At 43.6% G+C, this 27,330-nt stretch overlaps 2 protein-coding genes across 2 annotated transcripts; both read right to left on the bottom strand.

The window, feature by feature from the left end:
• Nucleotides 1–851: 851 nt before the first annotated feature.
• Nucleotides 852–15,480, bottom strand: CMTM3 (CKLF like MARVEL transmembrane domain containing 3). Its single transcript, XM_032230311.1, has 5 exons — nt 15,044–15,480; nt 6,751–6,906; nt 3,612–3,707; nt 1,535–1,655; nt 852–1,248 (listed from the first exon to the last, which is right to left on the bottom strand). Exons 1-5 carry the CDS (start codon nt 15,161–15,163, stop codon nt 1,223–1,225), a joined length of 519 nt encoding a protein of 172 aa, XP_032086202.1. The 5' UTR covers nt 15,164–15,480; the 3' UTR covers nt 852–1,222.
• A 4,859-nt stretch (nt 15,481–20,339) lies between these two features.
• LOC116517732 (chemokine-like factor) lies at nt 20,340–26,893 on the bottom strand. Its single transcript, XM_032230874.1, has 4 exons — nt 26,728–26,893; nt 24,133–24,291; nt 22,221–22,316; nt 20,340–20,429 (listed from the first exon to the last, which is right to left on the bottom strand). Exons 1-4 carry the CDS (start codon nt 26,788–26,790, stop codon nt 20,352–20,354), a joined length of 396 nt encoding a protein of 131 aa, XP_032086765.1. The 5' UTR covers nt 26,791–26,893; the 3' UTR covers nt 20,340–20,351.
• Between the last annotated feature and the right edge of the window lie 437 nt (nt 26,894–27,330).

Here is a 27,330-nt window from a genome sequence, read left to right as displayed (position 1 = left end):
ATCATCTATCAAATTATTTTTTTATATTTCGCCCTTCTTATGCTGGTATAGGACTGTAATAAAGATTTGATTGGCGGGGGTGGCTATCCAAGGCCTAGGCACTGTGTGATCACTTTCCACGCTGTGTTTCTGTGCCTCCGATTTCATGAAGCTAGGCAGGCAATCACAAAAGTTGTGAGAAAGCACATTTCTTTCTTGAGGAATGATGTTCTAACGTGGGGCTTGTTATGTCTAAGGTAAAGGTTCCCCTCGCGCATATGTGCTAGTCGTTCCCAGCTCTTGGGGGTGGTGCTCATCTCCGTTTCAAAGCTGAACAGCTAGACAACAGTGTTGTCCGAAGACGTCTCCATGGTCATGTGGCTGGCATGACTAAACACTGAAGGCGCACGGAACGCTGTTCCCTTCCCACCAAAGGTGGTTCCTATTTTTCTACTTGCATTTTTACATGCTTTTGAACTGCTAGGTTGGCAGAAGCTGGGGCAAGTAACGGGAGCTCACTCCGCTACGTGGCGCTAGGGATTCGAAACGCCGACCTTTCTGATCGACATGCTCAGCGTCTTAGCCACTGAACCACCACGTCCCTTTTTTTGGTATGTCTAGGCATGTAATTACTGAATAGGACATATGATTCTAAGGAATCATCTTACTTTGGCCTTATTCATTAGGGATTTAAATTTATTTTCAATATTGCTGACCTTGTCCTGAGTTTAAATTCAATCTAAGTTTTAAAATCAAGCACCCTTCTAACAAATAAGCTATTGTCTTCCGAACTCAAGAACAAAAACCTTGGTATAAGTAGAAAAAAGAGAGAGAGAGAGATTAAAGTTGATAAGCTTGATCTGGATCTTATGTCTAGTTCTGAAGAAACTCCATGTTGCCAGATGTTAATGACTTCTTAATACATCCTGGATAACTCTGCTCATAAAAGGTTTGGCTTGAAAAATCTATTGCAATGCTGAATGATCTTCAGCTACCAGGTGGTCAAGTTTTCTTGTGTAAATTATACACAATAATATTCCCAGCATGATTTTGGTGATCCCAGTTGTAGTAACAACAATCTGTAAAGTTCACTGAAAAAAGGTTAAAATATCCAAGTTCACTGAAAAAAGGTTAAAATACTCAAAACATTCATTTTTCTTCCGCTTTTGGTCTTTTCCTTTTCTTCTTTACGTCTTCCTCATTTTCCATCGAGGTTCTGACATTCATCAAAGATACTGTTATTTCAGTCAGAATCGGAATCCGAGTCATCTGGAAAAAAATGGATGTGAGGAATAACTTTCATACTAAAGATAGGAAGGGGCCTTTTAAAAATACAATAGTGGAGGACAACTGATAAACCGGAAGCAACTATATATATTGTAGTTTTTCATTTACCATAAACTAGAGCAGTATTCTTCAAACTTGGCAACCTTAAGAGGTGGGGACTTCAAGTCCCAGAATTCCCCTGCAGCAAATCATTAGGTTAGCAAGATTGTATTGAAACGCTAAATAGCAAGTGTGGTTGGATAGCAACGTAAGAACAGTTGAAACCTACCTTCTGACTTCTGTGATTTGGGGGCGTCCGAGGAATCTTCCTGTTTTAGGAACGTTGCCAGGTCATTAAAGGTGAAATATACGTAGGCACAGTAGACGATGGTAGTGATAAACCCAAATACCTGAAGATCAAGATAGGGGAGTTACGGAAAACATGAGTTTTTAAAAATATGGAGAGGGGGAGAAGAGGAAAAGAGCTATAATGGGTAGAAATAACAGAATTCAGTCCACATCTCCATTTCTAGCCTTGACTGTCCTCGTCTTCAACTCTTGCGGCCAAAATAAAGAATATAGGATAGCAGAACAGAACAGAAAAATACAGGGTAACAGATACAGGACTTTAGAGGTCTTCTAGTCCAACCTCCTGCTCAAGTAGCAAACCCTATATCAGTGGTTGGCCAATCTCTTCTTAAAAACTTCCAGTGTTGGAGCATTCACAACCTCTGGAGGCAAGTTGTTCCACTGATTAATTGTTCTAACTCAAGAACTTCCTCCTTAGTTCTAGGTTGCTTCTCTCCTTGATGAGTTTCCATCCATTGTTTCTTGCCTTGTGGTGCTTTGGAAAATAAGTTGACCCCCTCTTCTTTATGGCAGCTGATCAAATACTGGAACACTGCTATCATATCTCTGCTAGTCCTTCTTTTCATTATGGTTTTCATTAATACATTCAGCGGTTTACAGCTTTCCTATGGAAGTAGCGCAAACTTGAGGAGAGTTATCTGACAACTTTTGCTAACTACATCTGGTCAAATTAAGATTGGATTCCTAGACTAAGAACAATCTTGAGAATAAGGCCCTAGATGAGAAAAGGGGTATCAATTGGATAAATACATATAGATTAGAAAATAAAGGGAAAATATGCTGCTTTTTCAAACATGGTACGTGTTTGTGTGAATTGTCATTGAACAGCAATAGCAATAAGACTTATATACCGCTTCATAGGGCTTTCAGCCCTCTCTAAGCGGTTTACAGAGTCAGCATATTGCCCCCACAGTCTGGGTCCTCATTTCACCCACCTCGGAAGGATGGAAGGCTGAGTCAACCTTGAGCCGGTGAGATTTGAACCGCTGAACTGCAGATAACAGTCAGCTGAAGTGGCCTGGGGTACAGCACCCTAACCACTGTTTATCCTCCTTTGTGAGCTCTTTTGCATCTGTAATTCCAGCTTTCTGAAATATTTGGATTTTTAAAGAAAGCTTCATTGGTGGTGGTGTTAGTTGCGAAACCATGTCTGACCAATCGTGACCCCATGGACAATGTTCCTCAAGGCTTTCCTGTCCTCTACCATTCTCTGGAGTCCATTTGATCTCCTCCCTACTGCTTCAGTGACTCCATCCAGCCACCTCATTCTCTGCCATCCCCTTCTTCTTTTGCCCTCAATCAAGAATTAGGCTCTTCTCCAGTGAGTCCTTCCTTCTCATTCGGTGGCCAAAGTATTTGAATTTCATACTTCAGGATCTGGCCTTCTAAAGAGCAGTCAGGGTTGATCTCCTCTAGGACTGACCGGTTTGATCTCCTTGCAGTCCAAGGGACTCGCAGGAGTCTTTTCCAGCACCAGAGTTCAAAGGCCTCCATTCTTTGGCGCTCAGCCTTTCTTATGGTCCAACCTTCACAGCCATCCATTGCAACTGGGAAAACCATAGCCTTGACTATACACACTTTATTGGTGTTAATGGAAGCATTTTTACAATGCTTTAGGTCAATGCCAGGAGAGGTTTTGGAGGAGAGGCATATGATTACAGAAGAACCTCCCAATTCTCTTCCCATATTCCTTTCATGTACCAATGAGTTGGAAAAAAAATACTTCTTAAAAAAAAAGAGCTTCCACTGATATTGATGGAAGGCTTTAAAAAGTGCTATTCCATAAGAATGTATGGGGGAAATCATAACTAAATGAGTTTAGGAACTCTTTCTCCCCAAAACTGAGCAAATCCAAATTGAGCAATGAAGGGGGAAGAGCAACAAAATAGATAGGTTTAGACAGAATGACAATTGCAAAAAGAAAACACAAACAGGTTTGTGAAATTAACTCTGCTGGGAGAGAAAATATGGTGTACAAGTTCTGTCCAGAAACTTACCCCTGCAGCCTTCGATGCGGTGTCCGTATATTTTGAAACGGCAGCAATGGAGATGGCAAAATATATAATAGCAGCAATAATTCCACACAAAAAATCCTGCAAAACCAATGGAGTCAGAGAGAAGATGATTAAGAACAGTAGTCTCCAACCTTGGCAACTTTAAGACCTGTGGACTTCAACTCCCAGAGATCCTCAGCCAGCTTTGCTGGCTGAGGAACTCTGGGAGTTGAAGTCCACTGGTCTTAAAGTTGGCAAAGTTGGAGCCCACTGATTAAGAAGATAAATGAAAAGATGTATATATATATATATGCAGAGTTGCCTTAGGACAGTGATGTAGAAACCTTTTGGGCACCGAGTCCCCAAACAGGAAACAGTGCCAGAGTGCCACAAACCTCAAGATCAGCTGGTTGGTGTGCATACATGCGCCAACCACCTGCTCTTTGGGTTTCTGGTGCACACAGGTGTGCCGACCAGCTGGTTTTTGGGCATTCCAAAATCCCAGCCAGCTGATCTTCGGGCTTCTGGCGCTCCAGTGCGTGAAGACCAGGTGGCCGGCGTGCATGCCCACAGAGAGGGCTCTGCGTGCCACCTCTGAACACGCGTGCCATAGGTATGCCATCAAAGCCTTAGGAGATAATTTCAGAAGGAAATCTACAGCCCTTCACTTGTTTGCTTGGACTAGAGTTTTCACCAGACCAAATCAGTTGTGGCCAAATATTAGGGATCCTGGCAGCTGGTTCAGTCACATTTGAAGGTCCACAGCTCACCAACCTCTATTGTGCTCCTGGCCAGCCTTTTCCAACCTGGTGCACTTTAGATGTGTCAAGATCACAACTCCTGGCAAACCCTTCCAGCCAGCAGGATCTGGTGAAGATCCTTGATGGGAGAAGTTTTATAAGAGTCTGCTTTAATTGCTGAGTGTCAAATGCCCAGCAGTTACGAGATGGTGCAGCAATGTTTTGACTGGGGCACGGCATAAAATCCTCTATTCCTTGAACCAACAGGAATCAGATTTGTCATCAGCGGCTGCAGTCTTTTTTTTTTAATTGAAATTTTTTGAAAAAAAAAAAGGCTTTTACAAATATTTACCTCCCCCCCTTGAACCCAACCCCCCTCAACCTCCCCCCCCCCGACTTCCCAGAACAAATACAGGGTATAAATCTTTAACAAAGATGTTCTAAAATAAACTTTAAAAAAGTTAGTATCATCTTTCATTTGAGCTTTAACTGCTCTTTTGTTAGGTTAACTCTAAGCAGATTATATCGTTCCTTGCTTCTTCAGTCATAAACTATCTGGAGTTTCTTAGTGTCGTATTTATTTTGAATATAGTCAATCTATCTTCTCCACTCCAGTTTATATTTTCTCATTTGAGTGGTCTTTGAGATATGCTGATATTTTAGCCATCTCTGCTAAGTTTGTAACTTTATAGATCTATTTCAAGCTATTTAGCTCTCATCAGCTAGCCATACCCTTACTGGGAGTTGAACCTGTGTTGTATTACATATTAGGCAGTTGTGTTAGCCACCAAGCCACAAGTTCTCCTCCTGGGGCTGCAGAGTCTTTGAGGGCCAGAAAGAGATCACCGAAATGTTAATACAATCTCCATATTTGCAGACATTTCGTTCTCTTCTTCTTTTTCTTGCACAAGGAAAAGAGGCAAATGCATACAGCCCGCAGAAAATCTGCTTTTTTTTTCTACTGGGGATGACGGCCACTGGCATTTGAATTACAGAGCTCAGCTAGGTTAACATCTCAGTTATCATTATATATCAGGGTTATAGTACTGCAGTCTTCTGACTGTAAAATAGAGGGCTAATGGAAAATAGTGAACAAATGAGGTGGAACAAAAGCTCAATCCCCCCCCCCGCCGCCATCCGTTTTGCTTTGCAAAGTTAAGTCTTCCTGGAAGGCCAGCATCCCCTGGTGGTCACTGTGGAGAACAAGGAAGCTTTTAAGCAATAGTTTCCCTCAAGATATGACTGGGCTGCAATATCACCTCCAGCTTTACCATCAGGCCAGGCTGCCCATCATTCAGAAAGCAGATTTCAAAGGTAGCTTGCTCAAAAGCCCACAGGTGGAATGCAATTGAATGCAGATAGTCCTCGACTTACGTCTGGTTGCTTAATGGCTGTCTAAACTTGTGACGGACTTCCCAAGGCTACTTAGGAACTGGGTTTGAAGTTCCGATGGCCATTCTCTCCAACACAATCACGTGATCATATTGGGAGTTGGCAACGCCAGATCACATTTACAGCCATTTGTAGTGTTTCGTGATTGTAGATGTCTCGTGATTGTATGATTTCTGACTAGCTCAAGGTTGATTCAGCCTTCCATCCTTCCAAGGTTGGTAAAACGAGGGACCCAGATTATTGGGGGCGATATGCTGACACTGTAAACTTAGAGACGGCTGTGAAGCACTGTGAAGTGATATATAAGTGTAAGGGCTATTGCTATTTTCCTTCCTTATGGTTAGAATGCAGTGTTGCAGGCTAACTCTTCCCACTGCCAGGAGTTCGAACCTTCCATCCTTCCAAGGTGGGTAAAACGAGGACCCAGGTTATTGGGGGCAAGAGGCTGACTCTACAAACTGCTTAGAGAGGGCTGTAAAGCACTGTGAAGTGATATATAAGTCTAAGTATTATTGCTAGTTCTGGTTATTTCTTGCAAAAAAAAAAAAAACCCACTGCGGAGAATGGATTTGCTTAATGGCCATGATGTTTACTTTATGGGTGTGTTGAGTCACTTAATAATTACTGCAAAAATCTATGTACTATCAGGCACGGTCACATATAGTGACTTGCTTAATGACCATCACAACTTAGGACTGTAATTCTGGGGCTCAGTTACGTTCATAAATGAAGGACTACCTGCATCTGATGCCAGGTATTGAACACTTCATGTTCTGGGTCTCAAGTTCCAGAAGTAACTCTCAAGGTAGTAACAACACAGAAATAACCATTCTTCCTTCTACCTACCCATCATCAGGTTGTCTGAAGTTGATGGAAACACAACCTCAACAAGTTTTGAAATGATACCGTTCAGCCTCCCTTCCCCTCCTTCCCTGCGAAACCAACCTACCAGCCCACCTGCTCAACCACATCTTAAGAACCAGTCATAACCCCCCCATTCAACTACTTACCGCCAAAAGCCAATAGATGCCCCGGAACTTCTCATTCAGCTTCAGGGAATAGGAAACGAAAAAGCCCAAAGCGAGTAGAAATGTCAGTAAGGGCACCATCATGAAAGGTGCAGCTGTCGAAGCGATGTAGCAGATGAAGATGATAAAAGAGAGGGCCTGAAGGACACAAGTGGGAGAGTGTGGGGGTTACCCATGAGCTGCAGAAGATTTGTTGGGAGTCCACTCAGCCCGGTATTCCTGCAGATGCAATCTCATCTCACCCCATAGGTATTGGGTTTCCTTGCGCCATCAGAATTTTCTTGAAGGGCTCTTCAATTTCTTTTTAAGGTTTAGCTAATAGTGCTTTAGGTACACGGTGGCTCAGTGGCTAAGACGTTGAGCTTGTCGATCAGAAAAGTCAGCGGTTTGAATCCCTAGCGCAGCATAACGGGGTGAGCTCCTGTTACTTGTCCCAACTTCTGCCAACCTAGCAGTTCGAAAGCAGGTAAAAAATGCAAGTAGAAAAAGAGGAACCACCTTTGGTGGGAAGGTAACAGAGTTCTGTGTGCTTTAGGCATTTAGTCTTGCTGCCCACATGACCACGGAGATGTCTTCGGACAGTGCTGGCTCTTTGGCTTTGAAATGGAGATGAGCACCACCCACTAGAGTCGGGAACGACTAGCACGTATATGCAAGGGGAATATTTACCTTTACCTAATAGTGCTTTGAATGTGCTTTGCTAGAATTCAAGAGAATGTGAGCTCCAGGCTTGCCACAGGAACTGAAGGTGAGTGATTTGGGGCTAATCTACCTCTCTCAGGGCTGAGAGAGGGTTCTAAGAAGAATGCAAGGGGAAACCTTTTCCAAAACAACCACCACCAAAAACCCGGTGCCAAGGAAATATAATGAGCTTGTCCCTGCAACTGCCAGGTGTTGAGAGTGATTTGAAGACATTAAAAATAGAATAAAATCTCTCTGACTTCTCCTTTAAGGCTGCTTCTTTAGCATTAGCCCCTGAACACTGCAGATCTTCTGCAGCACAGCTGCTTCTTGAAATTTCAGGGCCAGCATCTCACCTGCAAAGTGCTTGAGGACGTGAAACCCCAGCGGGTTACTTTTGGTGAATTGTCCTGGTGAAGATTTTGGATGCCTGATGGCCAAAAGAACTCCTTTGGCTTGATGAGGGAGATGATGGTCACATCTAAATGGCCAGAGTGAACAGTGGATGCTCTCACAAAACCGTTTCCAAGGGAGTTTAGCCATTCACAAAGGAGATGTGGTGGAAGATGTGACCAGTCACCAATTATCCACTTACCAGTTGCTTATTATTCCTCTTTCACCCCCTGAAAGGTTATATTACAGGTAGTCCTCAACATACGACTACAATTGAGCCCAACATTTATGTTGTTAAGTGAGTTTTGCCCCATTTCTCACCCAAATGTGGTGAGACCTTTCTCACCACATCTGTTAAGTGAATCACCGTAGTTCTTAAATTAGTAAGAGCCGAGTAGTAGGCAAGAGCCGAGGTGGTGCAGTGGTTAGGGTGCAGTACTGCAAGCCACTTCAGCTGACTGTTATCTACAGTTCAGCGGTTCAAATCTCACTGGCTCAAGGTTGACTCAGCCTTCCATCCTTCCGAGGTGGGTGAAATGAGGACCCAGACTGTGGGGGCAATTTGCTGCCTCAATTTGCTAAAAATCTGTAAACCGCTTAGAGAGGGCTGAAAGCCCTATGAAGCGGTATATAAGTCAAATAAATAAATAAATAAATAAATAAATAAATAAATAAATAAATAAATAAATAAATAAATAAATAAATAAATAAATAGATAGTAAGCTGGTTGTTAAGTGAATCTGGTTTCCCCATTGACTTTGCTTGTCAGAAGGTCGCAAAAGGTCATCTCATGATTCTGGGACATTGCAACCTTCATAACTATGAGCCCGTTGCCAAGAGTCTCAATGTTGATCACGTGACCATGGGGATGCTGCAATGGTCATAAGTGTGAAACGTGGTCATAGGTCACTTGAGTGTTGTAACTTTGGACGGTCACTACATGAACTGTTGTTAAAGCCGAGGACTATCTGTATTTGATGAATGGGGGGCAGGAGATAGACCACTTTCTAAACAGACCATGGACCTCCAGCTACTTAGTTTTTATCTGCTAAAACAGTGTTTCTCAACCTTGGCAACTTGAAGATGTCCGGACTTCAACTCCCAGAATTCCCCAGCCAGCATTCGCTGGCTGGGGAATTCTGGGAGTTGAAGTCCCGGACATCTTCAAGTTGCCAAGGTTGAGAAACACTGTGCTAAAAAGACTTTATTGGAAATCCCAAAGGCCCAGAGACATTCTTGGACATAAAAGACACTGCAGGAAGTTGCATTGTGCTTTGCTGCCCATCAGCTCTGTTTAATGTTTCTTTAAATTAAAAGACTCTTAAAAAAATTAATTTCAAGCTCGGTCTTGATGGGGGTTGGTGGACACCACTTCCTATTCCTTTAACTTCTGCAAAGGGAGCTGGTGCAAACTATTGCAAATTGCAGCCAGCTGTGAAATAAGAACTCAAAAAGGCAGAACTATTTCCAAGAAACTCAACAGTTCCTGTATCTTTTTTTTTTAATCCAGGAAGTATTTGCTAGTAAGTAGTATAAACCACTAAAAATGGAGGGGGGTGAACTTCAACCATAGCTGCAATGAAAGAGCTGCCCATTTTAAACTCTCTCTCTCTCTCTTCCTCCCTCTCGGCAGAGATTTACCTTTAGGGAAAGCCTGAAGGGGCTGCCGATAACCCTGAAGTGAAGCCCAACGTAGAATAGAATTATAGAGTTGGAAGGGACCTTGGAGGTCTTCTAGTCCAATCCCCTGCTTTGGCAGGAAACCCTACACCTCTTTGGTCAAATGGATATCTAACATCTTAAAAACGACCAGTGTTGGAGCATTCACAACTTCTGGATACAAGTTGTTTCATTAATTGTTCTAACTGTCAGGAAATTTCTCCTTAGTTCTAGGTTGCTTGTCTCCTTGATTAGTTTCCACCCATTGCTTGTTGCCCTACCCTCGGGTGCTTTGGAGAATAGCTTGATTCCCTCTTCTTTGTGACAACCCCTGAGATATCAGAACACTGTCATCACGTCACCCCTAGTCCTTCTTTTCATAAGACTACCCAGTTCCTGCAACTGTTCTTCATATGTTTTAGCCTCCAGTCCCCTAATTCATCTTTGTTGCTCTTCTCTGCACTCTTTCTAGAGTCTCAACATCTTTTCTACATCGTGGCGACCAAAATTGGATGCAATGTTCCAAGTGTGGCCTTACCAAAGCATTATAAAGTGGCATTAAGACTTCATGTGCTCTTCATTCAGTACTTTCATTCATTAGCTGGCTGGGGAACTCTGGCAGTTGAAGTCCACACCTCTTAAAGTTGCCAAGGTGAGAAACATTATCCTACACTATTGTCATTTCTAATCCCTACTTGGGAAGGCAGAGCTGTGCAATCAAATTACCATAAATTTATTGGCTTACAGGAAGGGCTTTACTGTCCCTCCCAAAGTGAATGCAGCAAGATGATCCCTATCTACAATGATGTTTTCTTTTAAATACAAACAAACCCCAAAAGGAAGCAAATCTAAAAGAGGTTCATAAGAATTTAAAAAAAAAAAAGCTTATAAGCAATCCGACAGGAAAGTTACGTTGCAGATTCCGTCAGCTAAGAAGTCTGACTGATGGAGTTCACGAAGCGAGCATTCTCTGCCAGTGTTCCCACCCCTGTGGAATATTCTCCTGCACCCCCAAAAGTGAGGCAGGCCCCCACTCTCCTGGATTTCCGAAAATGAATCAAAATGTGGTTTTGTGGTCTAGCAAGGGGAGCTCAGAGGAGCCTGGTTGATGTGCTGAGACCCCTCTCTTTTCTTTTTAGGATTTAGTGTTAATAGTACTTTATCATCCTTGCCTCTAAATTTTTAACTTTCATATACCGTTTTTAATCTTTTAATACTGTGCAGTACATACAAATACAATAGCAGAGTTGGAAGGAACCCTGGAGTTCTTCTAGTCCAACCCCCTGCCTAGTGTCTTTCTCTGAGAGAAATGGGCAATTCAAAAATTTTAAAAAAATGGTTTTACAAAGGAAAATTCAAAAGCACCCTCCCCCAAATTAAATCTAAGTGATAATTTTCTATAATAAAGGAGGTACAGCCATTGTACTTATAGGTCACTGTGCATTAACCCCTGCTGAACAAGTCTGGAAAATATCTATTTTTCCATATTTGCAAAGCTGTCCTTTTCTTTTTCTCTGCAATCTACCTGACTTTGGAGAGTGTCTTCAAAAGACACCCTTGGTGTCTCTTCCAAATTTTCCATCTGCTCAAACCCATCCGTCCAGTTCTACTACTATGCTAAAGTAAAGGTAAAGGTTTCCTCTCCACACATGCGTGCTAGTCATTCCTGACTCTAGGGCGTGGTGCTCATCTCAGTTTCAAAGCCGAAGAACCAGCGTTGTCCGAAAATGTCTCTGTGGTCATATGGATGGCATGACTAAACGCCAAAGGTGCACAGAAGATCGTTACCTTCCCAACAAAGGCGGTTCCTATTTTACCACTTGCATTTTTTACTGCTTTCGAACTGCTAGGTTGGCAGAAGCTGGGACAAGTAATGGGTGCTCACTCTGTTACGCGGCACTAGGGATTCGAACCGCCAAACTGCTGACTTTCTGATCAACAAGCGCAGTGTCTTAGCTACTGAGCTATCGCGTCCCTTATGCATCTACTATGCTAATAGCCCTTAAAAACAAGATTCATCCTATCCAAGGTCTGACGGTGGCCCCACCATATGGGAATCTTCCCCAGGTTTCATCTAATGGAAATGGGGAACTACACACTACCCCGAAATGCCCAGCCATTGTGGGTTTCTTGGTTGTCACACTCCCAAGTCCTGGATTTTGCAAATGGTTTCTTCTGTAGCGTGTCTGACTCAAAGGCAGACTTCGTTCCTGCTAGGGAGCAAGTGAAGAATGCTCATATTATGTAGGTCGTAGAACTAAAGAAGGTTCTTGGATAAGAAGCGAAACATCTTCAAAGAAAAACCAAGAAGGTCCAGTTGGCATTTGAAAAAGCACCTTTGGGACAACCATGACCTGGATGACTGAACATCTTCATAGGTACTCAGATTACCTAGTGATGGAAAACAGTCCCCCGTGAAAATTCTTATTCAACTTTTTCCCTTCCTCATAGGTGGGAGTAGTTTCTACAGAGAGGACTGAGGAAACAAGAGAGGGAAAGAAAGAGAGGAGATTCGAAGCTCCCGGAGACAGAGGTTCCCTATTATGTAGCCATTGAACAGTTGAATAGGAGTTCGAGTTCTCTCAGTCTGACTTCCGATCCATGATGACTGCTGGGCTGATAAAATGTGAGAGTTCCTACCATGTACACCTTCTTCAACTCACAGAGAGAAAGCAGGATAAAAAGACAAAAGTCTTTAGTAAGTGATAATTGGAATTTGGAGGGATGCAGTGGCTCAGTGGCTAAGAAGCTGAGCTTGTTGATCAGAAAGGTCGGCAGTTCGAATCCCTAGCGCTGCATAACGGAGTGAGCTCCCGTTACTTGCCGCAGCTTCTGCCAACCTAGCAGTTTGAAAGCAGTTTAAAAATGCAAGTAGAAAAATATGAACCACCTTTGGTGGGAAGGGAACAGCGTTCCATGCGGCTTCGGGAGTTGAGTCATGCCGGCTACATGACCACGGAGATGTCTTCGGACAGCGCTGGCTCTTTGGCTTTGAAACGAAGATGAGCACCGGCCCCTAGAGTTGGGAACGACTAGCGAGGGGAACCTTTACTTTTATCTTTAATGGGAATTTGTCGGATTTTTGCGAATCCAGGTACCATTCGACCATTCAAAGTTACAAGTGAAAAAAAAAAGAGATTTATGACTCATCCTTGCACTTAACAGCATCCTCGTGACCCCCTAGATCAAAAATTCAAGCACTTGGCAACCAGCATGCATTTACAATGGCTGCCAGTGTCATGTGATCACTGCCTGTGACCTTCACAACCAGCTTCTGGAAAGCTGGATTCGCTTAACACCATATGATTCACTTAACATCTGCAGGGATTTGCTTAACAACCGTGGCAAAAAAGATCATAAAATCAGGCACTTAAAAATTGCCTAGCTTAGCAGCAGAAACTCTGATTGGAATTGCGATTGTAATTGCCCTAATCAGTTCACAATCTTAGGATTAGGTACAGAAGAACAAAGGTTAATTTTCCTGGGCTAGATGGGAAGGGCTAGTGACTTTTTTATTGGTTTATTTACTCACCATTGTTCCTTGTAGAGATGTTCCTGATTTTTCTGGCCCACTTAAGGTTGATAGGAGATTAAAATCTGTGCTCTTGCTAATCCCATCATCTTTCCTGGTATGGCTAGATTCAGCCATTTAGCATGATGTCAGAATGTTTAATCTGTGGTTACTGTTTATTAAAAGACGCTTGCTCCTGGGGAGGAAAGCTACGGCAAATCTAGACAGCATACTAAAAAACAGAGACATCACCTTGCCAACAGAAGTGCGTATAATCAAGGCTATGGTTTTCCCAATTGCTATGGACGGCTGTGAAGATTAGACCATAAGAAAGGCTGAGTGCCAAAGACTTTGAACTCTGGTGCTGGAGAAGACTCCTGTGAGTCCCTTGGACTGCAAGGAGATCCAACAGGTCAGTCCTAGAGGAGATCAACCCTGACTGCTCTTTAGAAGGCCAGATCCTGAAGAGGAAACTCAAGTACTTTGTCCACCTAATGAGAAGGAAGGACTCCCTGGAGAAGAACGTAATACTGGGAAAGATGGAGGACAAAAGAAGAAGGGGACGGCAGAGAATGAGGTGGCTGGATGGAGTCACCGAAGCAGTAGGCATGAGCTTAAACGGACTCGCAGAGGACAGGAAGGCCTGGAGGAGCATTGTCCATGGGGTCGGAGATTGGAGATTCTCTGTCATCCAGGTCATGGTTGCCTCAAAGGTGTTTTTTTAAAAGGCAACTGGGTTTTCTTTCTTTGTTTTTATTTGAAGATGTTTTGCTTCTCATCCTGCCCAGAAGCAAAACGCCTTCAAATAAAAATAAAGTTTTCAAGAAAAGCACCCCTGAGATATCTGTGGTTAATGTTAACCATGTTTTGCTTAGGAAGCCACATTCACAACCCGGTTGGTTGTTACATCTGAAGAGGTTTAGGGCAAGCTGCAGAAATCTTACATTACGGGACTTAGATCTGAGACCAATTATGTCATACTTTGCATAATGTGTTTTGCTTGGTCTGTCAAGCAAACTATAGTTTGGGTAAAGGTAAAAGTTCCCCTGTGCTAGTCGTTCCCGACTCTAGGGGGTGCTGCTCATCTCCATTTCAAAGCCGAAGAGCCAGCGCTGTCCGAAGGCATCTCCGTGGTCATGTGGCCGGCATGACTCAATGCCGAAGGTGCATGGAACGCTGTTACCTTCCCATCAAAGGTGGTCCCTATTTTTCTACTTGCATTTCTCCATGCTTTCGAACTGCTAGGTTGGCAGAAGCTGGGACAAGTAACGGGAGCTCACTCCGTTACGCAGCACTAGGGATTCGAACTGCCGACCTTTCTGATCAACAAGCTCAGTGTCTTAGCCACTGAGCCCCCCCCCCCTCCTTAAATGATGGTTTAGAAAAATGCAAAACTAGTATAGTAAAAGTTTCTGAACTTCTGTGATCGCACTAGAAAAGTCTTAGACTGAGTTCAAGTTTCTTTTGGGGGTGAACTTAGCCCATCATCCTGCTCTCCCAGAGCTCACCTGGGTACCACTGCAGAGTCCAGATGTTGCTGTTCCCCTAAACAAACTATCTTAAGAAATATACCCTCCCCCTTGGGGTTTTATTCAGTTAACCCTGATTCATTCAGGATCGGGCGTAAGCTTGTTGCTAGAACGCAGCTCAACGTGTCGTGGGAATGCCGTCTCCGCCTTCTCTCGCGGCTCTGTGTAACACGTAAGGGGCTCCGCTTGGGGTGGAGGGGGGCGTGGCAGGTCTATCTTTTGGGGGGAGGCCTCTCCAAGGCAGCGACCCGCTTGGAAACCATTCCCGCTTCGGCAAAGACCCTCGTCCGGCTAGGTCACGAGGCTCCCCCCTCGAGGCACGGTTGTTTGCAGGAGTCGTCGTCTGAACGCTACGGGTGTACGCCTGGCCAGGGCTTGTCCCTTCTTTTTGCCAGAGATGAGCTCACCGCCCTCGGCCTGCCTTCCCCGCCCCGTGCCTGGACTTCGCAATGGGGAGAGCGGTGCCCTTGCCCGGCCCACCCAAGCCCCGCGCCCCTCTTACCGCTTGGGCCAGCAGCAGCAGCCCTTTGCGGGAAGTCAGGAACGCCTTGAAGGCCAGCACCAGGCGGGTCCCCGGCGGCACCTCTGCCGGATCGGGCTCTTCTCCTTCGCCGCGCTCCATGCTTGAGGACCGCTTGCGTTTGCAAGAGTGAAGGGAGCGACCTCGGCGGCGACTTTGCAAGAAGCGCCGGCGAGAAGCGATGCAACCCCGGCTGGGATTTTTCTTTTCTTTTCTGGCTCTCCGGAAACTGAACGGAAATCAGGCAAATCCCATGCAATCTTTTGCGAGCGGCCGCCAATCCGGGTCGGGGCTGGGGTGGGGGGGAGGCAGGCAGGGAGGGGGCCGCATCGAGATGGCTCCTCCTCCTCCTCTTCCTCCTCCTCCTCCTCTTCCTTCCCCCGGCGCCAGAATTGAATTGACCCAATGCCCGGGGAAGGGGAGTCTGCCAGAGCCGGAAGCGCCCCCTTGCGCGGCCAGCCACTCAGAATCGCGGCGCTAAAAGTGGGGAGGGGCGGGCAGCGCGATCCTCTGCCTTGCTGGACCCGCCGCAGTTGGTTGGTTGGCCGGTTGGCCGGTTGGGTCTTCCCAGCGAAGCGAATCCCCAGGCATGCCACCGCCTTTCTGGCGAGCCCGCGTGTTGCGTTCGTGGGAAAGGGGCTCGTGGCTTTTGGGGGATGCGGTTCTTACGTGCAAGCCTCCGATTGCGCGGAAAGGCAGGTTTGTTTCGCTAAGTCAGGGATGTCGAACCTGGGCAACTCTTAGACCTGTTGGTAGAACATGAACTTGAGAGGTGAGGATGCTTTATTGAATAAGGGGAACCCCGCAGGGATGGTATTATAAGGAATGAAAAATGTTTAGTCTTTTTGCAAGTAATGCAAAATAACCATGATTTAGAAGATGTATGCAGACGTAGTTTTGGTTTCATGTATATCTTAATTACGGAGGGTAATTAATTTAGGCAAAATCAATAGACTGAAGTGTCAAGAGAAAGACTTTAGAAGACTACTGAGGATCAGTGATGTAAAAAAGCTGGATGCTTTCTCTTAATTTTTGCCTGGTTAAGCAAGGGAGATAAGAGAGATAATTTAACTATCAGTAAGAGGGTCTCCTCAACATCTCTGGGTTGAGTTTCAGGATGTTACCCCCGGGGATGTGGACAAGGCCATGAGGGCTGTAAGTGCCTCCACCTGCGTACTGGACCCGTGTCCCTCATGGCTGGTTACTAACAGCAGTGAGGTGACACGAGGCTGGATCCAGGCGGTTGTTACCGCCTCTCTTCGGGAGGGGAACTTCCCCGCCGCACTGAAAGCGGCGGTGGTGAGACCCCTCCTAAAGAAGCCATCTCTGGATCCAGCTGTTCTTAATAACTATCGCCCAGTCTCCAACCTTCCCTTCCTTGGGAAGGTTGTTGAGAAGGTGGTGGCCTTCCAGCTCCAACGGTCCTTGGAGGAAACAAACTATCTCGACCCCTTCCAGTCAGGCTTCAGACCCGGTTACAGCACAGAAACCGCTTTGGTCGCATTGACCGATGATCTCTGGAGAGCCAGAGATGGAGGACATTCCTCCATCCTGGTCCTCCTTGACCTCTCAGCGGCTTTCGATACCATCGACCATGGTATCCTTCTGCGACGACTGCGGGAGGTGGGAGTGGGAGGCACCGTGTTGCGGTGGTTCTCCTCCTACCTCTCGGACAGGTCGCAGTCGGTGTTAGTGGGGGGGCAGAGATCGTCCCCTAGGCCCCTAACATATGGGGTGCCTCAGGGCTCGGTCTTATCCCCCCTACTATTCAACATCTACATGAAACCGCTGGGAGAGATCATCCGCAGGCACGGGATCAGATACCATCAATATGCGGACGATACCCAGTTGTATCTGTCCGCCCCGTGCCAACTCAATGAAGCGGCAGACGTGATGAACCGAGGCCTTGAGGCCGTCAGGGACTGGATGAGGGTTAACAAGCTTGTGCTCAACCCAGAAAAGACCGAGTGGCTGTTGTGTTTCCCTCCCAAAGATTCGATCAATACTCCATCACTCAGGCTGGGGGGTCAAATTCTATACCCCTCAGAGAGGGTTCGCAACTTGGGAGTCCTCCTGGATCCACAGCTATCGTTTGACCACCACCTGACGGCTGTGACCAGGGGGGCATTCGCCCAGGTTCGCCTGGTGCGCCAGTTGCGACCCTACCTGAATCGGGAGGCTCTCACAACAGTCACTCAGGCCCTTGTGACCTCTAGGCTGGAATACTGCAATGTGCTCTACATGGGGCTGCCCTTGAAGAGCATCCGGCGACTTCAGCTAGTGCAGAACGCGGCCGCGCGAGCGATTGTGGGTGCACCTCGATTCACCCACATAACACCTATCCTCCGCGAGCTGCGCTGGCTACCTGTCGATCTCCGGATGCGCTTCAAGGTGCTATTAGTCACCCATAAAGCCCTGCATGGTAGTGGATCTGGATACTTGAGAGACCGCCTTCTGCCAATTACCTCCCTGCGACCAATTAGATCTCATAGATTAGGCCTCCTCCGTATTCCATCGGCCAGCCAGTGCCGGCTGGCAACTACAAGGAGGAGGGCCTTCTCAGTAGTAGCCCCGACCCTTTGGAACGAACTCCCCGTGGAGATTCGTACCCTCTCCACCGTCCAGGCCTTCCGCACAGCCCTTAAGAACTGGCTAGCCCGTCAGGCCTGGGGACAAGGATAGCCGCCCCTCCCGAATGATGAATGTATGTTGCTTATTACTTTTATTATATGTGTCTACGTCATTGTTTGTATTCCCCCTCCCTGATTTTATGTGAGCCGCCCTGAGTCCCCTCAGGGAAAAGGGCGGCCTACAAATGTTAATAAACATCTAAACATCTAAACATCTCCCAAAATCCTACCCAAATTTATCTGGGAATTGGGGGAGTCTTTATCCTATTATATGTGGAACGCAAGCTTTTTTGGAATTTCTGGGAGAAGTAATTTCAGCACAAAAAAAATATTTAGCAACCTTTATAGATATAATTTATATATATAAATTTATAGATATAGATATAAGGGATGAGGTGGCTCAGTGGCTAAGACGTTGAGCTTGTCGATAAGAAAGGTCGGCAGTTTGGCGGTTCGAATCCCTAGTGCCGTGTAACGGAGTGAGCTCCTGTTACTTGTCCCAGCTTCTGCCAACCTAGCAGTTCGAAAGCACATTAAAAATGTGAGTAAAAAAATAGGAACTGACCTTTGGTAGAAGGTAACAGCGTTCCGTGCGCCTTTAGCATTTAGTTGTGCCAGCCACATGACTAGAGAGACATCTTCGGACAGTGCTGGCTCCTCGGCTTTGAAACAGAGATGAGCACCGCCCCCTAGAGTCGGGAACGACTAGCACATATGTGCGAGGGGAACCTTTACCTTTTATAGATACAAAATGATCCATGACTTTATAAACATGAGTAACTTATATTCCTTTGCTTGTTTGATGTATAACATGGACATATATTTAATTCTCTTTAGAGATTTTTATCGTTTGTAGCAAATGGAATTGTAAGCTTGCAGGAATGTAGTTTGTCTTCATTGTTGCCTGTTTAGACAAGCAAAAAAATGCTGAAAGCAGAAAGAATCAATCAAGTTATATGCCCTGGTTTTTCCTTCTACCGTATGAAACTTTCAGAAAGGTGATTAAGATTCAGAAATTGACATTTGCCAATAAAATGTTTAGTCTTTTTTTTTTAAATATTATCACCATGGGTTGTTTCTATTTCTGATTTTTTTAAACTATTCCCCTGATTTTTGAAAGGCTTAAGTTTTCCTGTGTTGAAAGAAGCTCTATTTTCAACTATTGTCTCACTTGGCCGTGTACTGTATTTCCAAAGATTTATGCTACCACACCTTAATCATTTTAAGTATTAGTTAAAAACAAATACAAGGACCTAGCGAGAGAGAGGGAGCGAGGCGGAGCCTGGGCTGTCCATCAGCCCTCAGATGGAGAGTCAACAGCCCCCAGGTTTGGAGGTAGTTGATGAAGAAGATGAGGAACAGCTGGGTCCAGTGCCTAAAACGTGGCTGCACAGAAGGCAGGAGAGGAGAGAAGTGGAAATCTATAGACCGGTCCTTGGGACAAAAGAGCCACTGCTGCTAGCAAAGCCCCACCCTAGCTCTTGGGATTAAAGGCCGGGGATGGAGATAAATAAGTGTGGCAGACAACTATTCATCTCTCTGCTGGACAGACTTGTTAGCCTGCAAGAGAAACGTTTTGCCGGGGCTGCTGGCATTCCAAATAAAGGAATCTTTTGAGTTCACATCAGAGGGTTTGTCGTGTTTGGGGAGCTGGGTCAGAACAATGGTACTCACTACTACATCTCCACTCTGCACTGTCAGACAATAGTCTAAAAGATTTTTCTGACTGACTTCCTCTTTTTGAGTGCTCTGCTAAGATTTGCCAAGTTGTGAGTGTGTGCATTTGTGCAACATGCTAACTAATGGCCAGAGGCTGAATGTTTAACTGGAAGGACTGGTGTGTGTGTGTGTGTGTGTGTGTGTGTGTGTGTGTGTGTGTTACTAAACCACCCCCATATTAGTCCAGCACATTGGGTGAATTCAGTATTCTGCTATTACAAACAGCATAGTCAATGGTAGTGGCTTCTTAAGATGGAATTTTGTTAAAAGATTAAGGTTTTTTTTTTAAAAAAAAAATCTGACTGGGGAAAATGCATGTAATAAATACTAGGAGCTCCAATATTATCACAGGTAAACCATTTTAATTAAGAACATTAAGATTTAATACAAACCAGTTCAAGAAAATATACCCCATAATCATTTATAATGTTATATGGTAAAAAAACAGCTGTTTTATAAAACACCAGGTATTTTTTTTATCAATGGTTGTTTATGCTGTTAAATAACGGAACTAATTTGACAAAGTATGCAGTAGTCAAATTCTAGACTAAACTAAAGGCCTAAAAATCCCCCTTCAATAAAGGATTTTAAATCACATGTAATTTGATAGGGTTAAAACATGTGCTTAATTTTGCCTTTTGAAATCAATAGGATTTAATAAAGCTCTACAGACTCAACTGGAATCTAAAGCTTTCAGGAAATACAGAGAAAGTGTGACAAAGAGTAGGCTTTTAAAATGGATTATAACAGCTTTCCCAATCTGATGACCTGCTGGGATTTTTTTCCCAGCTGCACACAATAAAGTGCGTTATGCATTGGTTATGGATGATGGGAGCTCTAGTCCAACATATTTGTAAAAAGTTACATTAGGAATGGCTGTTTGATATAGTTTATTTGGCTCCGTTGGCCACTCTATTTTTGGATACTGTGCCTTCCTATTATTACTTCTTAAAATTAACTTTTTTCAGGATTAAAGTAGCATCTGCTATACAAAGGCCGCAAAGTATCAAACAGAATATCTGTAAAAAAAGAAAACAAAAGGTTCAGATTCTACACAAAAATGAAAAATACAGAATCACTAGTAACATCTAAGGGTTAGTATATAGATCAGAATTTGGCTTTGTGACACTTCTAAATATATACAATATTTTTAAAAATCTGGAAAAATGTTTGTACCTCATATTCTAAAAAACTTGCTTCCTTTTATTGGGTTCTCAGCAAATGTAAAACAAGCTTCCCATTTTAAAGATAAACCAAGGAAATAAAAAAAATTCTTTCTTTCAAGTAAATGCAATATATTTTTGGCAGATTTTGAGAAGTGGTAATTGCTAATGGCCTAGAAATATACAATAGTGTTCTCTTTCAAATATGAAATGTGAGTTAAGTAAAATTGCAGTATATGGGGGAGATCCTGGTAAATTGTTACTATTGGAAGAATCACATTAATTTATGGTAACAAAAATCAAGTATGGTAATGCCTCCCCCAATTAACAGATTTTATTAAAAGGTAAAAACTGCATGAGGACTTATTCCCTTTAAGAAAACATGTTAGCTGGAAAAGATGCTACCCAAATCTTTCTGACTCTTTGGTAATAAGTTAGACAATATAACTATCAAACTTGCCAGTGCAATACCAGTCCCTCCTTTATTTGAGCCCCAGTGGCGCAGTAGCTAGAGTGCAGTACTGCAGGCTACTTCTGCTGACTATTGGCTGCCTGCAATTTAGCAGTTCAAATCTCACCAGGCTCAAGGTTGACTCGGCCTTCCATTCTTCAGAGGTGGGTAAAATCAGGTCCCAAATTGTTGGGGGCAAGAGGCTGACTCTGTAAACTGCTTAGAGAGGGCTGTAAAGTACTGTGAAGCGATATGTAAGTCTAAGTGCTATTGCTATTTTGTTTTCATTGTTCCAAAGACAGGATAGCTTAGCAAGCATATAAAGTTATATTTAATAAGTTTCCTTAGTTCTTACTGAGTTCCATAACTCGAGTAACATTGTAGACTTTGTTGAAAAACCAGGAGCTTATGTTACAGGTAGTCCTCGACTTGCTACCCTAATACAGCCAAAATTTTCTGTTCCTAAGTGAGGCAGTTGTTAAGTTGTCCCCTTTGTTCCGACCTTTCTTGCCAACGTTGTTAAGTGAACCACTGCAGTTGTTAAGTTAGTGACACTAACTAATTGCTATGTTGCTAGGTGACTCTGGCTTTCCGATTGGGTCTGCTTGTTAGAAAGTCACAAAAGGTGATCACATGACCTCTGGACCAGTGGTAAAATTCAAATTTTTTTTTTTACTACCGGTTATGTAGGCGTGGCTTGGTGGGCGTGGAGGGGAAGGATACTCATTCCCTACTCTGGGGCCAGCCAGAGGTGGTATTTGCCGGTTCTCCAAACTACTCAAAATTTCCATTCCAGAACCTGCTGAATTTCATCCCTGCTCTGGACACTGCAACCGTCATAAATACCAGTTGCCAGGTGTCTGGGTTTTGATCGAATGACCATGGGGATGCTGCAACCGTCCTAAGTGTGAAAAACTGTTGTAAGTCATTTTTTTAGATGCTGCTGTAACTTTGAACTGTCACTAAACAAACTGTTGTAAGTCGAGAGCTACCTGTATTAGGACATATAGGAAATGAACTTCCCAGCTCAATAGTGTTCTTATTTGCATTTTTGGGATGCAACCCCTACATTAAGGACCAAACCTGTTCTCCAGATACCCTTTCACAGGTATTTGTGGGCACCTGGCCCACAGATACCCTCCAGATTGTGCCCAGATAATTTCACACCGTACTGCTAGTACAGATGTCTTACTTACACCTCCAATTAATGTTTGCTTGTTGGTCTTTATGATGGTTGCACACAGGCCCACAATGATGAGAAATAGTGCTGCCACCAAGGAATTGAAAGCATCCTGAAAAACAAAGCAAAGAATACTGTCTCCAGATCCAAGAACATGGGGGTGACTTTTCTCTAGAGTCAACCAAGTGATACCTAGCAAACCTCACAAGGTTTTATCAGAAATAAAAGGCAGGTGCAAATGTCAACAATTGCACAATAATTAAACTAGTTAGTGCCCATTTATAATACAGTACCTTAAATCAGCTGTTGGAGCAGCTAGTTGAAATGGGAATACTAAGATCCCAGGTCTGCATATCTGATAAAAATGTTTATCATCATCATCATCATCATCATCATCATCTTCTTCTTCTTCTTTTAAAGACCTAATAATCCCTTACAGGATGGAGTCTTGGACAACTGAATGGTGTTTACTGGCCCCGTTTCAGCAGATATATTCTCATTGTGCCCAGGGAGGGAAATATCTGCCTCTACCTAGGTTTGAACTGACAGCCTCCTGATATCTGATAAAAAGGTTTATATTGCATCAATATTCTTTTGCTTTGTAAAACAAAAGCTACATCCAAGAAAAGAGTGCTTATAAAAGTTTATAACGTGAAGCTTTTGTTGGCTGGCCTTCAATATAATTGCTGAAAAGGAATTATTTTTGTAATAGGTAGAAGTTAAAGCTCCATGGAAAAATGATTTTGAGTCATCTTCAGATCATTAAAAAATGTGAAGGATGAGTAATCAAATGCTTAATGCAGTAACACCCAGTAACATTTTATAAGTTCTGCCTCAAACAAAAGATAAGGAGTGTTTTAAGTCTGAGATGCTTTTTATTGAACAAAATCTGTATCATTGTAGCTAATAAAAATGATAGCCAATATATTTAAAGGATATCTAAAGGTAAAGGTTCCCCTCGCGCATATGTGCGAGTCGTTCTTGACTCTAGGGGGCTGTACTCATCTCCGTTTCAAAGCCAAAGAGCCAGCGCTGTCTGAAGACATCTCTGTGGTCATTTGGCTGGCATGACTAAATGCGGAAGGCGCACGGAATGCTGTTAACTTCCCACCAAAGATGGTTCCTATTTTTCTACTTGCATTTTTACTTCCTTCGAACTGCTAGGTTGGCAGAAGCTGGGACAAGTAACAGGAACTCACTCCATTATGTGGCGCTAAGGATTCGATGCGCCGAACTGCTGACTTTTCTGATCGACAAGCTCAGCGTCTTAGTCACTGAGCCCTTAAAGTATGACTAAAGCATCTTAAATATAATATAACGTGGTGAGAAGTAAACGTTTTTGAAGAACGACCATATTTCAGGCATTGCCCTAAATCATTCATGGAATTTAAGCTCTTGTTTCCATATCAAATATGTTCACATTTTTCATTACTCCTTTCAGTACTACTTTATTCTGTGTTTTTACTTTTACTTCTGACTTCTTTTACTTCTTACTAAGTAAGTACTTACTTAGAAAAGAAAATACACTGGTTTGTAAAGACAGAAGAGTAGAAGAAAGATAATCTGAAATGGTCTGGTGGATTAATGCTTTTCACTCAATGAAACTAGTCAGCTAAATATAATCCTAAGAATTATCAACATTAGGTACACTATTCATAAGCAGATCTAACATCAGTAATTTCATAATGTTAAATGAAGCATAATCATCCCAAGCATGTTTAGAATGAATGAATAAAAGAACACACACACACACACACACAAACGAATCAGCCCTACATCCAGAGATCAAGCTATATAAAACAGTGGAAGTCTTTCTATAATTAGCCTATTTTTTCCAGGAATATGACTGGATACATTAAGTATTAATCTGACATCTATCTTTTACAGAATGTGTACACAAAGCAGTTTTTGTAAAAAATTGTACTTACAGCCAAAGGCCAAAACATGAATTTTAGCTTTACATCCAACTTCAGTAGATAGAGTAAATAGAATAAAAACGTAATGACAAGTTCCATGATGACAAGGGCTAGGAAGGCTTCGTGAGATCTTTTAACCACAAAAGTGATGATTGCCATAAAAGCTACAACCTGCAAGGAAGAAATTGGTACGGTAATTTACAAGACACCCTGCAAAGACAGCAGATTGCTATACTTTCTACTTGACATGTTAAAATAATAAAACACAAAGCTATGAAATTTCACGAGAAGAAATGTGACATGTTTCTTTGGAATGCTAGCTAAAGCAGGCCAACGATGTGACAAGGACAGATTGTCTTGCACACAAGTTTCCATGTGAAACACACTAGCAGAAACTATAACCCAAGAGTTTAGCGCTTTCATTTCAGTTTCATTTTGTTGATCAAAGCAAACAGCCAAAAGAAGGCACAACTTCATGAAACAGAAGTTAAGTTTGCTGAGAGGTATTACGAAATAGTGGCTGAGTTTGCATTCCATCCTTTATTTGGTTATTGGATTAATTCACTTTCTTGTTTGCCTGATCAGTGAATCATAAAAGTATAAGCTGGATCTGCACAACATATATACAGACACAAACCAGCCGAGGTTAGAATTTAAAATGTGCAAAATGCAACTGTTAAGTCTGTAGTGGGTGTGAATGTACATTTACGGAGAGAGGGAGAGAGAAACAGACTTTAAAGAAGTGAAAAAGAACAAAGTTACAGCACGAAAAAGGAAAAATAAATGTGCTTTGAGAATGCAAGATGTGCACCTGGGAGAGAATCATCATTTTGCATCACCGTAGGAACTATAAAAAAATACTTGGAAACAACTTAGCATCCTTTATCCTGATGTGTTAAAATAGTATTTTTCTTTTTCCTGGGGCTAAGGAGGATGGCTACTGTAGTCCAATGAACCTAGAAGATTTCTGGTTGGGAAAGGCAGATTTAAAATGCCCCCTGGATGGCCCTGGACAACTACTGTATGGATCAAGGGAGATGACAAATATTCATACAAGATGCCTACTCAGTTACAAACCTAGCAATATGGCTTGTTGGACCTTGGTTAGTTTCTGGGATAGAGCTGGTGTGTGAACCCAGAATTTAGGAATGAATATGAATGGTTCATTGCCCTGCAAGTCAGACACTGATTTTTTTTTTAAATGTCTTATAATGAATAAATGGAGCAATATGTTTCTGTAAAGTCTAGATGTATGAATATGTTAAGCGAATGAGCTCATTCTACATTTATTTCATTTATTCAGTCAATTGATATGGTCACTCATCTCACTAAATGTGACTCTGGGTAGTGTACAACCTAACATATTAATATTGTATGAATCTTTTTCCCCCTTCAGTTTTACATCATTATTAGGTTAACCACTGTTCTGTTTATTACTTTTTATACTTTATTTCATAACAAGATAAACAAAAGCCAAAAAGGTCACAACAAAGAAAAGGGAAACAAAGGGAATTGCTTTTTCAAAAAACAGTAAACACATTTTTTGAAATGTGTTTCAAAAAACACATTTCGTGAGCCCACTGTTTAACACTGGGAATAACTGCATTTTGTTTGCATTATTTCACATACCTGCATATTATATATTTCAGATATATTTTTCACATGTGCAGTATTAATGTGCAGAGGACAGCAGTTCAATTCAGCTACTGTGTTCCATATGTTATGCAAAGACAGACATTGCCCTGATATGTCACTAAAAGTTATTTGGGAGGGATTTCTAGGATATATAGAAGGAGGAGAAGGTGGAAGAAAAGGAAAGAGAAGAGAAGGAGATAGAGGACAAAAAGAAAATAGAAAAGAATAAGAAGGAAAAAAAGGAGGAGCAGAAAAAAGAAGAAAGGTGAAAAAAGATCAGAAAGGGGGGGAAAGGAGAAAGAAAGAGAAGAAGGCAGGAGAAGAAAGAATAGGACACAGGAAGAAGAGATGTAGAAAGAAGTAGTAAGATGGCAACAGAGACAGGAGGAGAAAGAAGAAAGACGAAGAGGAAAAGGAGAAATAAGATGAAAAAATGAATGAGAGGAAAGAAAGGAAAGGAGAAAGAAGGATGGAGGAGAAAAAGGGAAGAGGAGCTGAGATGGAGAAAGAAAGAAAGAAGGGGAAAGAGGAGACACGAGAAGAAAGGAAAGAAAGAAGGATGGAGGGGAAAGAGGGGAAAAGAGTTGAGAGGGAGAAAGAAGGGAAAGGAGACGGGAGAGAAGAAAGGAAAGAAAGAAGGATGGAGGGGAAAGAGGTTGAGAGGGAGAAAGGAGAAAAGAGGAAAGGAGAAGAAGGATGGAGGAGAAAAAGGGGAAAGGAGCTGAGAGGGAGAAAGAGAAGAGAGAAAGGAAAGGAGGAGAAAAGAAAGGAGAAGGATGGAGGAGAAAAAGGGGAAAGGAGCTGAGAGGGAGAAAGAAAGGAAAGGAGCAGGAAGAAGCAATGGAGGAGACGCTCAGAGCGGCTACCCAGCCCACCTTCCCCGCTGGGGAATCCAGCCCTGAGAGGCCCAGCGGGGCCTGGCCAGGTAGGCGCTCTGCACAAGCTCAGAGGGCCCTCCGGGCCTCGACGTACCATGCGGGCCGCCTTGAGGATGCCGCTCACGGAGCGCGGAAACTGCCGGTCCACCTTGTCCATGGCGGCGGCGCTGTCAGGCGGCGGGCGGTGCCGGAAGGGGCGCCGGTTGACGGCCGGAGGGCGAGGGCGCCGAGATCTTCCTCCACGCCTCCTCGGGACGGTTTGGCCGGCCTACCCGGCCGGGCTGTTGACAGCTCTTCGACCTGGGGCGGGGGATGAAAGTAGAAATTGGGACGGGGGGGGGAGTTGAGCAGCCACCTCCTTCCCTCCCTCTGTTTCCAGGACGGCCTACCTCACAAGGCGGTTGTGAGGAGAAAGATGGGGGGGGGGAAATGGGGAGAGAAATGACCCCCCCAAAAAGTGACTTGAGCACCTCTTTGTGTCTCTATCGATTTAAGTAACAGTAACAGAGTTGGAAGGGACCTTGGAGGTCATCTAGTCCAACCCCTGCTCACACAGGAGACCTGTACTAGATGGTCTACTTTGCAGGGGGCTCACGACAAGGAAGCCACAAACCAGCTCACCTTTTTGTGTGAGGGAAAAAAAAAGACCTTTTGGTCCAGTTTCAGCTTTCCCCATCGTTTATAAACTTGGAAAAAT

The sequence above is a fragment of the Thamnophis elegans genome, chromosome 14 (genome assembly GCF_009769535.1).
Source record: "Thamnophis elegans isolate rThaEle1 chromosome 14, rThaEle1.pri, whole genome shotgun sequence".
Classification (NCBI taxonomy): Eukaryota; Metazoa; Chordata; class Lepidosauria; order Squamata; family Colubridae; genus Thamnophis; species Thamnophis elegans.
This window is presented reverse-complemented; position numbering and strand designations above follow the sequence as displayed.

Excerpts from the sequence above, each read along its gene's own strand:
- LOC116517732 (XM_032230874.1), bottom strand. The coding sequence starts at position 26,790 with ATGGACAAGGTGGACCGGCAGTTTCCGCGCTCCGTGAGCGGCATCCTC. Across the intron at positions 24,292-26,727 it reads TCCTCAAGGCGGCCCGCATG|GTTGTAGCTTTTATGGCAAT; the intron begins GTACGTCGAGGC and ends TCTTCCTTGCAG. Across the intron at positions 20,430-22,220 it reads AGCAAACATTAATTGGAGGT|ATATTCTGTTTGATACTTTG; the intron begins GTAAGTAAGACA and ends CTTTTTTTACAG.
- CMTM3 (XM_032230311.1), bottom strand. The coding sequence starts at position 15,163 with ATGGAGCGCGGCGAAGGAGAAGAGCCCGATCCGGCAGAGGTGCCGCCG. Across the intron at positions 3,708-6,750 it reads GCATCTATTGGCTTTTGGCG|GATTTTTTGTGTGGAATTAT; the intron begins GTAAGTAGTTGA and ends TTGGTTTTGCAG. Across the intron at positions 1,656-3,611 it reads CCGCATCGAAGGCTGCAGGG|GTATTTGGGTTTATCACTAC; the intron begins GTAAGTTTCTGG and ends CTTGATCTTCAG.